The 17,768-nt window shown below is 35.7% G+C and overlaps 1 protein-coding gene across 3 annotated transcripts in view; it reads right to left on the minus strand.

The window, feature by feature from the left end:
- TRAPPC8 (trafficking protein particle complex subunit 8) overlaps positions 1-17,768 on the minus strand; it is a 137,985-nt gene that overhangs the window by 34,588 nt on the left and 85,629 nt on the right. For all 3 annotated transcript variants that reach the window (XM_072604480.1, XM_072604479.1, XM_072604482.1), the window contains 2 exons: positions 13,046-13,482; positions 6,873-7,020 (listed from right to left, as the gene is read on the minus strand). In XM_072604480.1, coding sequence (XP_072460581.1) covers positions 6,873-7,020; positions 13,046-13,482 — 585 coding nt within the window. The remainder of the gene's footprint in view (positions 1-6,872; positions 7,021-13,045; positions 13,483-17,768) is intronic.

Genomic DNA, 17,768 nt, shown 5'->3' on the forward strand with positions numbered 1-17,768 from the left:
GGTTCTAAGTTTAATATGAATGTATATGTATAACCTCTATCAGAATGCATGCCATCTTGAGAAGGTAGGAGGAGAGGGAGGGGGAAAAAATTTAGAACTCAAAATCTTATAGAAGTGAATGTTGAAAACTAAAAATAATTTTTTTTTAAAATCCCCCCCCCCCCAAAAAAAGAAAGACTAAGACCCATTCTCCAACTAACAAAGGTCAAAGAAATAAATAGGTCATTTTCTAAGGAAGAAATCCAGATCAACAGCCATATAAAAAAAAAATGCTTTGAACCACAAATAGAGAAATGCATTTTAAAACAACCATGAAGCTCTACCTCACACCTGTCATACAGGCAAAGTTCATCAAAAGAAAAATGACAGACAGTGGAAGCCCTCCATAACTTGACTCCTTCCTATATTTCCAATGTTCTTATAACTTATACTCCCATCTCATCTTCCCTTCATGTATTCTGTGAGTCTCCTTGATGTTCCCTGAAGAGGTCACTCCATCTCCTGACTTCAGGCATTTTCAGTGGTTATCTTCAATCCCTGGAATTTTCTCTCTCCTTACTACCATTTCCTAGTTACCTTCAAAATCCAGCTAAAAGCCACCTTTTCCAAGAAGTCTTTCCTAGTCCCCTTTAATGCCAGTGCCTTTCCTGTATATATCTTGTTTGTTGTTTGCATGTTTGCCTTCCATTAAAGTGAGAGCAGGGATTTTTTTTTTGGTCTTTCTTTGTGTCCTCAGTGCTTCCTATAGGGTCTGGTACACAGCAGGCACTTAATAAATGCTTGCTGCATTCCACAATTTTAAAGGACTCACAATGAAACATGCTGTCCATGTTCAGATAACAGACAGATTGAAAGAAAAATAAACGTATATTTTTCTTCTTTTCTCTCTACATGGCTAATGTGAGAATCTGTTTTGCGTATCTGTAATGGGCTGTTTTCCTTGCCTTCTGAGGCAGAAGCGGGCAGGGTGGCAGAGGGAATTTGGAATTGAACATAAAGTAAAATTGAAAAAAGTGTTTGTTGATTTACTAATAACCATTCTGCCTGGAGCAGCTCCTAGTGGCAGAAACTCTGCTCATAATACCCCCTCACCCCCTAAACCTGCAAAAAGCAAGAGACGCTGACTTAGGCTAGACAGATAAACAAAGAATGTAGGAAACTGAGACAAAGGACTAGAATGTAGGACTGCCCAGATCTTAAAAGACTAGCATCCAACTAAGGTCAGTACTATTCTCCCAGAAGTCACCTGGGGAAGGGACCAAGGCCAGTAAAAGTAAATCCACATTCAAAAAGCAATGGATCACAAAGTAAATACATGGGAAAGAAAAAAGAATAAACCACTAAAACCTGAGGAATATGGAAACTGTTCAAAACCATAAGCACAAGCAGATAAATCAATAGGGAAGATATTACAATTAAAATGGAAAATAAGTATCAAGACTTCATAAAGACACATGGATATTTTAAGGCACATGGAAGTGAAGGAACTGCTAATGAAACACAAGTTTTATGGAATCCCAAGAAAGCATGGAACTACTGCAGTATGTTCCAGAATAGTTGGTGTTAGAGATAAAGCAATTCAAAGAATTTAGAATACAACAAATGGTAAAATTTATGGCCTGCAAAAGAGAAATAATTAGCAAAATAGAAAAACCAATCTAAGATGGTGAGTTTTTCTAAAGAAGTGAGAGAACAACTTGAGAATACAAATACAGTAAAGTAAAGGATAATCTGGAAGAAGAGAAGAAGCAAAAACCAGTAATACTAAAGCCATAATGGTAAAAGAACAAATGATTTCTGCATAAGCAAAACAAACTGATCTGAAAACAGGTGGCGTAAAAGTAAATTATGGATCACAGGCACCCCAGAAGAATGACAAGCTGAAACCTCTGGATGCTACAATTCAAGAAATAATATAAGAAAAACTACCTAGAACTTCTGAATACAGAATACAGAATACACACTACACTAACAAAAAGAATCCACAAAAAACAAGAACAAAAAATTATTCTTCAAATTCCAAGACAGTGGTTAAATTATGCTATTCCAATAAAAAACAATAAATTTTGCAAGAGAGCAGCAGAAAAGCCTTCAAATACAAAGAAAAGGCAATTTCAAATAATACAGGACTATTCATCACTTACTAAAACCACACAAAGGAAGGGAGTAACATATTCCCAAAGGCAAAGGAACTAAAGATACAATTCTAAATTACATACCCTGACAACCCCAGCCTACATTGGGGGTTGGCACACTACAGTCTGAGGCCTGCTGCCTTCTTCTTTTTGGCATGGCCAAAAGCTAAAAATAGTTTTTTACATTTTTAAATATAAAAAACTTTATTTACTAAAAAAAGTGTAAAAAACTGTTCTTACCTCACTGGTCATACAAACAGAGGCAGCAGCTGTATAGTATGCTGACCCTTAATACAGATTATGAAAGTAGAATAGAATATATGTCAGGCTGAGATCAAAGGTATGACCACCCATGTTGTGGATACTGTAGAGATCACTATTAGTCATATGAAAACATTAAAACACCCCTATATCAGCTATAACAAAAAAGATATTCAAGGGGCAGAGCCAAGATGGGAAAGCAACAAGAATAACCTCAGAAGGAAATAGTAGCTGTGTGCTGACTCCAGGACTGGAGCTGAGTTTCCATGCCAGTTTCCAGCCTAGTCAAAGAAAAGCCTACAATTCTATCACTGATAAACAGTACACCTGCCTGTAGTAGCCTGAGCCATTCCAGAAATCCTGGTATAATGCAATATTCCCAAGAAAGAACCCACAAGCTCTACCCAGATATTCCCTCAATAAGTACGCAGTCTAGCCCTAATACTAATTCCAAAGCCAGGAAGTAAGGTGGAAAGATGAGCAAATAAAAAAAGTTATTTTGGTAACAACAAGCTGTGGGGTAAGCAGACAAAAGCATCCTCCCAGATAAAGGCCAGAGTTTGCCTTCAACAAGGTTCCAAAGGTTGGTGGCTTCTAATGAGCCTCTTTTTCCTCCCTTACCAAACCTCCTATTATTATATCAAGAACTATGCTGACGTGTTCATGTGCCATATAGTCCTGCTTCTCCTTAGAAATGGTCCTACCTCAAGACATGCTAACTCCACCTTGTTCTGAAGCAGCCATTTTACTGTCAATGGCTCCTAATGAATCGCAGTACCAGCTGTGGCAGTATCTCCTTTTCACCTTGTATTGGTTCAAAAAGACCTTACTGCTGTAGATGGAGGTTTCCAGAGTCCTGGGAAGATTTCCTCCGTGTCTGGCCCAACTAGCAGATTCTTTGGATTTAGAGAAATAAGTTTTACTGAGGGACTAACTGCCTTATCTATCTCCTTTCATTAATAATATAAATTTTCCTTCAACTAGTATACTTTCTTTGTGCTGTCATGTGTGTTTTATGAACAAAAATCTTTCTTTTCCTTGTTTCACACAACATTATTTGGAATAATGCTTAGCTTATGAATGCTACCCCAAAAATTTGTATATAAGGTACTTCTCATGTTAGACTCATTATAGACGCCATCCGCCCTGCTATCAACCAACCTGAATAAAATGGCTATTTGCTTCACTCTTAACTGACTCTTTCTTTACTGATACCATCCGACCCCAACCTCAAGAACCCAAATTGGTGAGTAATGATCCTTGAGTGTCCCCAAAATTCCATAACAACACAAAACTAGAAGTGAAAGAATCCAAAACATATACAAGCAAAGGCTCAAAGCAACACCTTGAGAATAAGTTAAGCCAGAATTATTGGGAGAAATGACAAAAAAAAATATTTAAAGGTTTCTTTTTTTAAATGAAATTAAATGAGAACCCTAGAAGAAAAAATTAGAGAAGTTGGAGGAGAATTATGGAAGAAAGAACTGGAAAGGTAGTGAAGTTTGGTGCAAGAGGTTCTAAACCTTGCCCAAAGAACAAATTCCTTGAAAAATAAAATGGACCAAATAGAAGTTAATGACATAATTTTATGAAAAAGCATATTAAAACAAACTCAAAAGACTAAAAAAAAAAAGAAGACAATATAAGGGAAAATTAGCATTTAATAGGAAAAGTGGGAGGTAGTAAGTGAAGGGAATAAGCATTTATTAAGCACTTACTATGTGCCAGGCACTGAGCTAAGGAATTTCCAAATATTATCTCATTTGATCCTCACAATAACCCTGTGAGGTAAATGTTATTATCCACATTTTGCAGTAGAGGAAACTGAAGCTGATAGAGGCTAAGTGACTTGTCTAGGGTCTCAAAGCTAATGTCGGCAGCCACATTTGAACTCAGATCTCCCTGACTCCAGGCCCAGCATTCATCACACAGCTATGTCTCAGCAAAAATTACTACTACCACAAAATGATAATGATAATGACAACTTCTATTTATATAGTGCTTACTGTGTGCCAGGGGCTGTGCTAAGCACTTTATAATTACTACTTCATTTGATCCTAGGAAGTAGGTATATTATTATTATGCCCATTTTACAGATGAGGAAACCGAGGTAAACAAAAGGTAAGTGACTTGCCCAGAGTCACAAAACTACTAAGAGTCAGAGGTCAAGTTTGAACTCAGGTCTTCCTGAGGCCTAGTGCCCTATCCACTGCACCAATTCGAAAACAGATTAAAGTGAGATAATTTAAGAATCACTGCATTACCTTAAAACCACAACCAAATAAAAAACTTCGATATCATAACTTAAGAAATCACAAAAGAAAAATTAGCAGATCTCTTGGAAACAAAGAACAATATGGAAACAGAAAGAATCCACTGATAATCATCTGAAAGAAACCTAAAAAGGAAAACTACCAAGAATATTATAGCCAAAAGTCAAGCTTCTAGGTCAAAGAAAAAGTACTACAAGCATCCAGAAAGAAAGAATTCAAACACTGAGGAGCCACAGTCAGGATCAAATATAGTTTAGCAACCACAACTATAAACGAACAGAGAGCTTGAAAAATGAAACTTCAGAAGGCAAAAGACATAGACTTGCAACCAAGAATAATTTATTCAGCAAAACTGAACGTAATCCCACAAGGGGGAAAAATGAGTCTTTACTGAAATAGAAGACTTGCCAGAATTTCTGACAGAAAGAACAGAGATACATAAAAATTGTAAAGCACGAAGGAGTTAAGAAAAACATAAAAAGGACAGCCATGAATGAACAATCATAAGGGACTAAGTAAGGGTAAACTCCTTGAATTCTAATGAAACATATGACCTGCTGAGAAACCTATCACCATTAGGGATCATACAAGGGAATCTAAAGGAGGGTCTGGGAGTGGTTCTGTTATGGTTTATTGATCTTAAAAGAACAGAGAGGGGAGGAGGAATGAAGTAGGAGAAAAAAGAATGGAAGGATGAGGAAAATTCTTACATAATCAAGGTGTACTAGCTTATACTAATAAGGAAAAAAGAATGAGGGGAACAAGTGACATTGGAACCTCCATCTCATCTGAACTGGTTGAAGGAGAGAATGAACACAAACACAAACACACACACACACACACACACTGTACAAAATGTACAGAAATACATTTTGCTCAACAAGGAACTAGGAAGTGGAAGGGTGTACGTTAAGGAAAGGATTAGTTCTAAGCAAAGCAAACTCTAAGGCTGTACAAAAATATTTACAGTAGTTCCTTTTATGGTGGCAAAGAACTGGAAATTGATGGGGTATCCACCAAATGGGGAATTTTGGAAAATGTGACAGAATATTATTTTACTGTAGGAAATGATGAAGGGCATGGTTTTGGAGAGAGGCTTGAGAGGACTTGTGTGAACTGATGCAGAGTCTTGGGAACTCTGATCAACATAATGACCAAACACAATTCCAGACAATAAAGTAGGTGGTATACCTACCTTCTAATAGAAAAGTGATAGACTCAGACAGACTCAGTACGAACCAAGATATATTTTGTCTGGACATGGCCAAGGTGGGAATTTGTTTTGCCTGACTGTACATGTTTTCAACAGAGATTTTGTTTTTCTTTCTGTCTCAATTGGTGAGGACTAGAAGGGAAGGGAAGAGGAAGAGAAAGCTAATTTTTGTTTATTTAAAAAAATAAAGATATTTTATATTTTAGAATCTTTAAAAAAAAATCGGTGCATCAATTCTCAATCCTACCGAGTGGAGTATTCAAATGTTATAGCCAGTTCCATTACAAATGAATGATCAAACTAAGAATAAACCCTTTTAAAACTCTATCTGTGTTTTCTTAATGAGATTAAAATGAGCCTACAGAGAATTTTCTCTATATTAAGGGGCTGAAGTATCAAGAAATCCTCAAGTGTTCTACAAGTGGAAAGTGAAACTATTACAAATCTAGTAAGACAACATCCGCAGAACTCATAGAAGTCTATTGAAAGGAATAATATTGCAAATTTGAGAGTGAATAAAAACCTATGAGAATTCTATAAAGTTAATTTTATTAACTTGCCCTTAATGACCAAATTATATACCCTTTATGTCATGTTTCCCTTTTGAAGATTTACTGATGTTTCCTTTTGTTTAGATTAACAGTTTCTCTGACAAATGAACTTGTCATATTTACCCAAAGAAATAAGAAGGAATGTTCAAGGTCGAATTTATGTAGCTAACTGAGGTGTTAACATTTAATTAACATTAAGAACCTAAGAGAGTCCTGGGTCCAGACCTGGGTATAAACCCAGGAACTCAGAAAGTGAGTGGTTCCTATATCCTTCATTCCATTGGATAGTTAATATAATGAGATATTATATAATTATTTCTACAATTATACCAGTAGATTATAAAATCTACAGAAGAAAAAGAATCTACTCAACTGAAACTTCAGCTAAGTGCATAGTCAAAATAAAAAACTAATTTTACAAGAGAAAACTAAAACTTACAGTATTGATATTTTCCACATCCACAAAGACAAGCATATTGCCTCCTTTGCCTTCTTCACCTTCAAGAGTATTACTTCTGCAGACTGTAGCTCGTACATTCAAAGATCGGCTAGTACAAATAACTGCTGTATGTCTTAATACCCTGTGACTGAAGAAAAATAAATGTAAACTCTAAAGCATGGGAACACATGAACTGATGCAAAGTGAAATAAGCAGAAGTAAGAAAAAAAATACGCAATGACTACAACAATGTAAATGGAAAGAATAAAAAACTGAAATTGAATGCTATGTAATTACAATGAACAGGCTTAGGCCCAGAATTCAGAGAAGTCACCTCCCTCCACTAGAAAATTATGGATGTGAAACATTACATATACCATGAGATGTGGTTAATGTGTTGAGTTTTTTCACTGTTCTTTTGTTCTTTGTTACAAAGGACTGCTTTCTAGGCATGGAATGAGAAGGAATGTCTTTGGAAATTAATCATATATAAAAACAAAAGATTAATAAATTTTAGAAATGAAAACTACGAAGTTGTAATAGTGGTTATTCTTAGGTACCACACACTTGACAATAATCAAAATTAGAATATCACAAAGTAAAATATTTCTAATACTTCAGCTTGACACTCAAAAATCAACAGTATTCATTCAATTATTTTATATTTCATTAGACTAGTGAGGTGTGCCACTCACAGAAACAAACAAAAAATGCTGTTGGTTTAATTCAGTTTTTATTGATCATTTGAAGCTCTAATATTGTTCTAGTCATTATAGGCTATTTATCTCAAAGTACTTCATATGAGCAGGAAAACCAAAAGCAGCAGCCTTTCAGGCTAATAGCCAACAGGTACTACTACAGTTTGCTACAGTCTCCTAACTGATGTCTCTGCCTCAAGACTTACCCCAACTCCAGTACAACCTACACCCGGCTGAGAATGTGATTGTCCTTATGCACATAACTAACAATCACTTCCTTACCCAATCCATATCAGTGGTTCCCTAGAGTCTGTAGGTTCAAATGTGAAATATAAAATCAAATATGATGAAACTTTTCTGTCTAGTTTTTAAAGATTTATCAATTGGCCTTAATCTTTTAGCCACATTGGATAGGAACAAGACTTAAGTGAAAAAATCAAATTTCTCTTTCCTTAACTCTCCGCGACCTCATACATTCCTAAAGCTTCAGCTATCATCATCCCCAAGAATGATGCCCAAATCTCAGTACCACCACTAAGCCACCCCAGTTCTGAATTTACTACTACCTACTAAGAATGTTCATAAGGATATATCAATACTCCTAAATGGACACATCATACTGTACTCATCCTCCTTTTTTCTCCCTTTTTAAAAGAATACCTTCTCCTGATTTTTCTATTTTTGCTAGTGTTATCTACCCCCACCCCCCTCAACCTCCATCTCAGTCATTCTGGCTTAAAACTTCAGGGGTTTTACTGGCTGTTTCTTTTCCATATCACCCATATCTAGTCATAACTTCTATGGCTTGTTCCTTCAGAGTCTCTTAAATTGGTTCCTTTGTTTTCACCCCACAATCCACATACACTCATTAAGCACCTAACATGAGCTAGGCACCAGTGGGGGATACAAGAAAAGGTGAAAGAGTTACCACTCTCAAGGAGGTCACAAACTACAGGAGAAGACAACATGCAAACAATTATGTACAAACAAGATGCATAAATTGAAGACCATAAATAGAGGTAAAACACTAGATTACAGGGAAGCAGAACAGGCTTCATGCACAAGGTGAGAAATTTTAGCAGAGAACTGAAGGAAGCCAGGAAACAGAGATGAGGAAGGAGCCCTGGAGGACAGTGAATATGCCCCAAATTGGCAGATGAACTATCTTGCTCAAGGAACAGCAAGGTCATGTTTCTGTATCACAGAGTACCAGGGAGTGGGGGAGTGAGAAAGGGGAGTGGAAGGTAATACAAAGTATAGGAAGACTGAAGGGAAGGGGGGGGCAGGTTATTAAGGTCTTGAATGCCAAAAGTCCAGACCTATATTAACAGAAGCAGCTAGATGGCATTGCAGAGTCAGAAAGAAGTGAATCCTGCCTCTGATACTGTTTGACTCTGTCATGTCACTTGACTTGTTTCCTCATCGATAAACTAAGGAAACTGTTTCATCACCTATAAAATACAAATAGCACCTTTCTTAGAGAATGATACACTCCCACCCACAGATACATAAAGTATTTTGCACACCTTAAAGTACTACAAGTGCTAGCTATTATTACCTTCCACCCAGAATGTTATAATGTTGCTCTAACATTCCAACTAGTCTTTTAGTCACCTGTTTTTCTCACTTCTAATCAATTCTGAGTGCAGTACCTCAAGATTCATTTTCCTACAGCACTGCTTTGATTATACCATGTCCCTGCTAAAAAAAAAGCATCTCTAAAGGCCACCATATGCTTAATGAATAAAGCCCAAATTTAGTAGCCTGGCTTGAAGGTTGTCTGATATCTTGACTTCACCTCCTTGCCAGGCCATAGGCCTCATAACATCTCTCTCTCTCCTTAAGCATTACAATAAAACCACTGGTCCCTGAGTATGCCATGGCTTTCCTTAATTTTTTTTCTGTTAAGTTTTTGCACATGCTGTTGCCTCTACCTGAAATGTCTTTTCCCTATACCCATCTCTAGATATTGAAAGTCTACTTGATTAACTGGGCAGTCAGTTTTGCTTAACTTCTTTTTCTTTGTTATAAGTAAAGGCTCACTGAAGAGGGTATGGGTTTAATGTATATATTTTTTAAAATTTAGTTTAAAGGTTCAGCTTAAGATATATATCAAATCTAGAAATGACTATGGTAATAAAACAAAAAACATCAATAAAACATTTAAAAAGAGAGACACAGAAACCCTATTCAGTCTTAAGAGAATAGATTAAAAATTATCTCCAGGAAGCCTTTCCTTGTCATACAATCCTCTCTCTCTTTTCTATAGTTCTCTGCTTCTACTTTTTGTATGGTACTTATTTATAAATAACTAATATAAGGCAACATGTGATTTATTATTGTCCTTATAAAATTATGAGTTTCTTGAGGATAGGAAACAAGCCTTAGTCATTCTTGTATCTGCTACAGCAACTAGCATAATGCTTTGTAATATGGAGATCATGTAACCAATACTGGTTGAAATAAATATATTTATAGAGGGTAAAGAGTTCTAGATTTAGAGTCAGACACACCTGGAACCAGTTCCTTACTCTGCCCTTTACTATCTGTGTGAACTTGCGCATCATGTCCCCTTTCTGAGTCCCACTAAGGTCCCTTCCATCTCTAAACCTAGGGTCCTATGATTCAGTGACATTAAAAAAAAAAAAATAGTATGTAACGATGCCAAATGAGTGGTGAAAATGGTGACACTGGAAGACTTCCTGGCCCAAGTTTTCAACCCATTCCAAAAAGCTCCCTTTGGTGTGAGCAACACTTTGTAGTCATAACACAAATCTGAATCCCAAGTCCACTACTACCTGTGTTAATTTGGGAAAATCACTTTGATTTCCTACCTCACCTTCCTCATTTGAAAAATAAGAGAGTTGAACTTGATGGCTTCTGAAGTCTCCATCAGCTCTAGATCTATAATCCTATATCTGATGATTTCCTTTCACAACTGGATCTTTATTCAGTGGTTGAGGTGGTTCCATCCTATACAATTTAAAATTTTTTATATCCATTTACTTCCCCACTGTAATCCTTTAGCTTAGACAACTGGCCTGTATACAATTAGCATTCACATGTACCTATTCAAGTATGTTCTTCTAATATAACTTACATTTCTTCCCACCTCCCACCACCATCCTAATCCTGACTCTAAAACAGCCACATCAAACTTTAAACTTCTAAGCATGGCTTTTGAGACCTATCCACCAATTGTCCCTCTTTTTAACTCTCCATATACAATAAATCCTATACCTTTTGCTAGGAGGAAGCCAATTTTTTTTCTAATTCCCCACATGCAGTCCTCTCCTTCTGAAATTCTTGACCTATAATTTCTCCTTCATGTAAAACTACTGTCTTCTTTATCTACCACAATTAATTAATTCCCAAGTGAAATTTCTATAAATTCTTCAAGACTCAGATCAAGTGCCACCTGCCACATAAAACCATTCCTGATCTCCAACCCTTTATCACTCTCCCACACCTAATTATATCCTGTATTTTGCTAGTACTTCTTCTGTTTATATTTACACACACACACACACACACACACACACACACACACACACACACACACGCTATCTCTCTTAAAAGAATGTTACTTCCTTGTGTCTGTAGAAACTATTCTCTAAATCTTCAGCACCTAGGATAGTGCCTAGCATAAAAATGTTTGTAAAAATGAATTTGCTATGTAGGAATACATACTATGTAGGGTTTAATAATCTTTTACATCTTAGTCAGAAAATGTGATTTGTTCCTAAATCATCCTGAAAACAGACAACTTAAATATTCCAGAGCTACGAAGAACTGCTCACCTAGGTTTGAGTAAATCTGCTGACAAAGTTATTTCTACTTCTGATAACGGTATTTTTACTTTTAAATAAGGCAATAATTAGCAATTAACTTCACTTCAAGGGTTTTGTTTCTTTGAAGAGGGATGAAGAAATCATGGAAGGAATACTTCTCAGTTTAAATCGATAAGTTCTTTATAAATGAAACCTTGGTTGCTAATTAAAGTTTCTATTTCTTTTGCATACCAAACTCTGAAAAACCCCTAAGATAGATAGGCTCACTGATACGGTACAGAAGAGAAGAGTGATCTCAGATTCTAAGTAGCTTTGTAACCTCTGAGCAAGTTACTTGTCAATTTCCACCTTGGAAAATGGGGATGGGACCGGTTTCACAGAGTTATCTGAAGAACTGAGATTATATAAAAGTGCTTTGCAAACTTTCAAAGAATGTATGTTTATATTTTAATTTTTAAATATGCTTATTTCTAACTAAAAAGTCATATACCACTAATGGCCTTTAAACAGAAGTTTTGGCATTTCAAAGGTAGACTGACTGACTTATTTTTTTTGTTAACATTTAAACTCGTTCACTTCCAAAAGGAGAACTGAGCCAACTTTTTCAAATGGTGACACTCTTGACCAAAAAAATTTTCTACTGGTAAAATGTAAAAATTACCATCATTTCAGGAGTAGATTGTTCAAACAAGATATGTCTTTCAGTTATTCTAAAAGTTCACTTATGCACCAGATATTTATTTCTACTGAAAAATTAGTTCTATGAGTCAATGTTATAAATTGTGGTTGTATTTTAAAAATTCAGGAAAGTCAATTTTTAATTCAGCTTTGTAAATTATCCTGAAATTTGGACCATCACTTCTGCCCAAATCTGTTATTTCATTCAAGCTACATACTGCTTGATCTTATTTCCTAAGGTATTTATGATGAACACTGGTAGAAAATGTCCACCGAATAAGTCTCTTGTTTGACATTTGTCAGTGTTGACTAAAACAAATGGGTTTTTTTTATGTTCTGAAACTGCCCTATAAAATATTTCAAAAGCTCTATTAAAGTAAACATAGGAAAGAAAGTAATATTCAACTATTTTCCTGAAATAATCATTACACAAATAGAATTCTGCTATGCAATATGTTGAATTATGACCAAGATAAGCAATCCTCCCCATGTGAGCTAATTAATTAATTTCATCCTGTTCCATGACATAAATTAAACCATAATTTGAGCCAGCAATTTTGGAAATGTATATACTGGTTACAAAGGGTCCTGTGTGAAAGAGTGAATGGATAGGCATATAATTAAATCCACTAAAGGAAGAAAATAACTTCAAAGCACACACCCTCCTGATGATGGGTTAGATAGCTTCTTCAAGTATGAACGATATCCAATTATACTGGGTTGACACAGTGGTCACCTGGAAATTTATGGAACCTTTGGCCATATCAGAATCATTGCATTTTGGAGCTGGAAGTGGTCTTAGAAATTAGAATCCACCTCTGTCAAATCTTGCAGCCAGGCAGTTCAGAGATATTAGGCACAACCTGAGGCATAAACATTATGTATAATAAAGAAGAGGGGTAATTGTTTTCCTTTTGAAAATGGTAATATAGTAATAATATGCATATTTTAAAAAACACATTAAAAATGGAACAATTTATCTTAGAAAAAATTTTAAAATACTCACCAGATGTTAGACTGTTTTTTAATACTTTCATAATAAAACAAAAAGTTTATTTCATGAACACCTTCTTCATCCGGTCCACGTAACCACATTGGCAGCTGAACTGAAGCCCCAGGTAGAAGAACAGAGTCAGGAAGGGGCACATGAATCACTTCTGGCTGACTTCCTAAGCCAAAGTCTACCGAGGATGCTGAGGACGTGAGGGCAGTAGCCCCAGAGGTAGAATCTGCCACAACAGTCTTGTAAGCACTACAGTTCTCAGAAGCTGAGGGGCTCAGAGGTGTTAGAACAGCAGTATTACCACCAAAAGTAAAAAACTCTGGATGTTTAGAAACAACCTTCAATCCAGTAAGAGGACACTTGCTGACGTTGACAAATTCAACATATGCTTTTCGGATTTCCCCACAAAGAAGTCCTGTAGGAAAATTTATAAAGAACACCTGCATTGGGGAAGGAAAAAATTATTATTTTGGTTACCAAATACTTCTTGAACTTCTTTCTACATGAATCTACTTTTTTAAAAAATTTATTAATTTAAATAAACTTAAATATACAATAAGAAGAAACACCATTATAAACTTAAATACTAAAACATAAATATAAGAGAAAAAAAAGCAGTGTCTTAAGCACAGCAGAATGTGAGAAAGGATTCAACATATACAGCAAAAAATTTCCATTTCAAGAAAGCTTATATAATAAAAATACTACATATTGTGTTCAGTGCTGTCCCACTTTTCTTTGTTTCCCTGAAATTTCTTTTGTTCTTTACTATGTACTTTTTAATTTGTTTGTTACCCCTTCCTTCCCCCTCCTTGCAAAGAAGGCTACAATTAAGTGCAGACACACGCACGCGCGTGCACACACACACATACACACACAGAGTTATAATCATACTCATATACAGACACATTCATATGCATCTCTGTAAGACTGTACTATACTTTTTTGTCCTGTTTCCCTGAGGGTGGGCAACATTTTTCTTCGTAAGTCCAAATCTTTCCACATTATTCCTAAGTCCACCAATTCATCATTTCCTACACCACAGCAATATTCCACCTTTATATTGTCTAGTTATTTTAAAAAGTCTAAAACAATACTGATTCATGTGGCTGACATATAATTTTCCTATTTCTTTTTGAGTCCCTACTTTTTAAGAAAAACATGTTTAGCAAGACATTTTTATAAGCACTTCATTAATCAAAATCAAAATACCCAGTTTAAGGAAATTGTCTTTGCAAGGCAAATCAATTACAAAGCCATACCTACAGCTTAGCAGCGTATTAAGGAATATTTTGTTTGGCAATAAATCTCCAGACCATGATAGTGCCAACTACCCTAACAATAGGTACAGTCATCCAGGTTAGAAAGAAAGGGATAGTAAGGGGTAATCCTACAGCAGTACTGCCTAACCCAAATAGAAACAACAGCCCCTAAACCATACATAAGGATCCCTGCAGATTGCATATTATCCCACAAAACCACATATCTAACATCATCTATGTTTTATCCTATTTTTATTTACTTTCTTAAATATTTCCCACATGCATTTAAATCTATTTCAGGCCTCCCTCCAGAGTGTGGTTGGCAGTATGTAGCCTATGTGCCACATGTTTTTTTGGAACTTTATAATTATAATCAACACCTTGACCTCTGGTCAGTGCAAGCACAAAGTTTTACCACTGTATGTAAAAACTAGTGACGTATTTACTTAACAATTTCCAATTTCTCATCCTAAATCACACCTCAACTGAAAAGAAAAATACTTCAAATATTTATTATTTACACATTGGTAACATGGTGATGTGGGCAAGACAGTGTTGTTTTGTGTTTTTTTTTTTTGCTTTAGCACAAGGAAGAAGGGAAAAGTGTGTTTATGTTTACATACATACACATATGTATATATTTATATGTATGTATGTATCTATACATATATAAAAACACAGAATATAACAATGACCTAACAAGGACTTTCAGAAAGCACTCAAAACTGTTATAACAGGGAAAGGCAGAGAACCAACAAGGAAAACTAGCAGAGGAACAAAGTTGACAGAAAAAGGAGTTTTGGTAAAATCTCTTTGTAGACACCCTTATTGTTGGATGATTTCTGAAAACTCAGTGGAACTATTCCGGGAAGTTTTAAAATTCCTTTATGTTTGGGACTGCATTGTGGCCATGTCACTATGAACAAATATATACTTGTATGAAAAACCAAGCAAATTCATGCTAAAAATGCATACTAAGATTTTTTTTTTAAATTAAGGTATGGTCAGCATTATTACAGAACACAGTAATGCAATAATTTAGTTAATGAAAAGCCATTCTGAGTATTTATAAAGCTAAAGGTCTAGTGTCCCTCTCTAGTGATCCCTCCATTAATCTCATCAAAAAAATCAGTAATAAATCAAGTCATCAGGCTCCTTCCAAAAGAGTTGGTCCTCCTCGTGAGTCTCCAAAAGAGGTAAACCTGTCAATCAACATATTTATTAAGACCTTCAATTCAGGAGCCTAGGTGTTCCATCACTTGTACCAATTAAAATAGAGGTGGCTGTAAATAAACTCACAAGAATAAAGACACTTTGGAAAGCATTAAGGAAATGAATTGTCAATCAAAAGAGGGAAGGATGAGATGACAGGGGTAGTGTGAATAGGTCACTGAATCACAGAATTTGAGGAGCCAAGTATGTTAAGTGACTTGTCCAGGATCTGAAGCTGGATATGAATCTGGTTCTTTTGGACTCCAGGGCCAGTGCTCCACCCACTGTGCCACAGCTAGCTGCCTTATGGTCATGGCTTTCATATCCTCTAGTCTTCTCCCTCTCACCCCTTATATTTTCTCTTCTCCAAGCTAAACATGTCCAGTTCCTTCAGTTGGTCCTCATGTGACATGGACTCAAGGTCCTTCAGCATGACTACCCTTCTCTGGATATTCTCCAGTCTATCACAATCTTTCCTAAAGTGTGGCACACTAAATTGAAAACAATATTCTCGATGAGGTCTGATGAGGGTAAAATATAGTTGCACTGTCACGTCCACCTCCCTATTCCTAGAAATTATTCCTCTTAACATAGCCAAAGATTACATTTTTTTGGCTGGCAACATCATACTGCCAATAGTAAGCTCCCAAGTCACCTGAGTCCTCACCATCTTTTTCCTAACTTCTGTCTAACAAAGCACCCCACATCAAGGACTGTGAAGACGATTTTTTAGGTACCCAAAGTGTAAGACTTTAAATTTATCCCTAATGAATTTCAAGCTATTAGATTCAGCCCAATGTTCTACCCCAGAAGTGGGGAACCTGCAGCCTGGAGGTCACAACTGGCCCTGTAGATCTTTGGGTGTAGCTTTTTGACTGAGTCCAAGTTTTACAGAACAAATCCTCTTTTTAAGGGAATTTGTTCTGTGAAGTTTGAAGTCTTGAAGACCTAGAGAGCCGCATGTGGCCTCGAGGTCACAGGTTCCCCACCACTGTCAAGATACTTTTGAATCCATCACATAGCAAGCCATTTATCTGACAGTTCTAATTTTGTGTCTGTCTCCTGAAAAACTGGTGAGCATTCCATCTATACATTTGTCCAGGCAGCTTAATGTTCAAGAAACTAAAAGAACCCAACTACTGGAATAAAGACTCATTATTTGATAAATACTGCTTGGAAAACTGAAATCAATATGGCAGAAATTAGGCTTAAACCAACACTTCATACCTTATTCCAAAATAAACTCCAAATGGATACATGACCTAGACATAAAAAGTTACATCACAAATAAATTAGAGGAACAAGGAAAAAATTACCTTTCAGATCTATGAAAAGGGGAAGAATTCATAAACAAACAAATAATACAAAGTCTTTAATGGTCTATTTAATTGGAGCAAGGCTGATAAAATAAAATGTATAAGTTTTTGCACAAATAAATTCAATATAGCTAAGACTAACTGGGAAAATGTTTACAGCAAGTTTCTCTGATAAAGGTCTCATTTCCAAGATACATATATAAGGAACTGATTTAAATGTATAATAAGAGCCATGTCCCATTTGATAAATGTTCAAAGGATTTGAACAAGCAGCTCTCCAGCAAGGAAACTTAAATTTCAGCCATATTAAAAATGTGGATTCAAAATCACTAACAGAGATATGCAAATTAAACTAACTCTGAAATTCCACCTCACACTTATCAAATTGGCAAAATTGACCAAAAAAACTCCCAAACATTCAAAGAGCTAAGGGAAAACAACCACACTGGTGCACTACTGATGTAAGTACAACTAGTTTAAGCAATTTGGAAGCATGGCCAGAAAATTACTAAACAGAGTAAGCCCTTTTAACTCAGGAAACCAATGCTAGACTTATATCCCAAAGAGATTAAATAAAGAAAAAAATTTCCTACACATACAAAAAATATTTATAGCAGCCCTTTTTGCAGTGGAAAAAAAAAAAAAACAAAAAACTGAAACTAAAGGAGTTCCTACTAATTGGGGAATGGTTGAATAAATTGTAGTATGTGAGTAGGACAGAATATTATGCTGTCAGAAACAGAGAAAAAAATGGTTTCAAAGAGACCTGGGATGATTTTTATAAACTGATGTAGTGTGAAGTAAGCAGAACCAGAAGAAAAATTTATCCTAGAGGACATCAATATTGTAAAAATGAATGATTCTGAAAGCTTAAAAATTTTGATCAATGTAATGATTAATCAAGATTGAAGAGGACTGAAAACAATGCTGTCTACC

The sequence above is a fragment of the Notamacropus eugenii genome, chromosome 4, assembly GCF_028372415.1.
Source record: "Notamacropus eugenii isolate mMacEug1 chromosome 4, mMacEug1.pri_v2, whole genome shotgun sequence".
NCBI lineage: Eukaryota > Metazoa > Chordata > Mammalia > Diprotodontia > Macropodidae > Notamacropus > Notamacropus eugenii.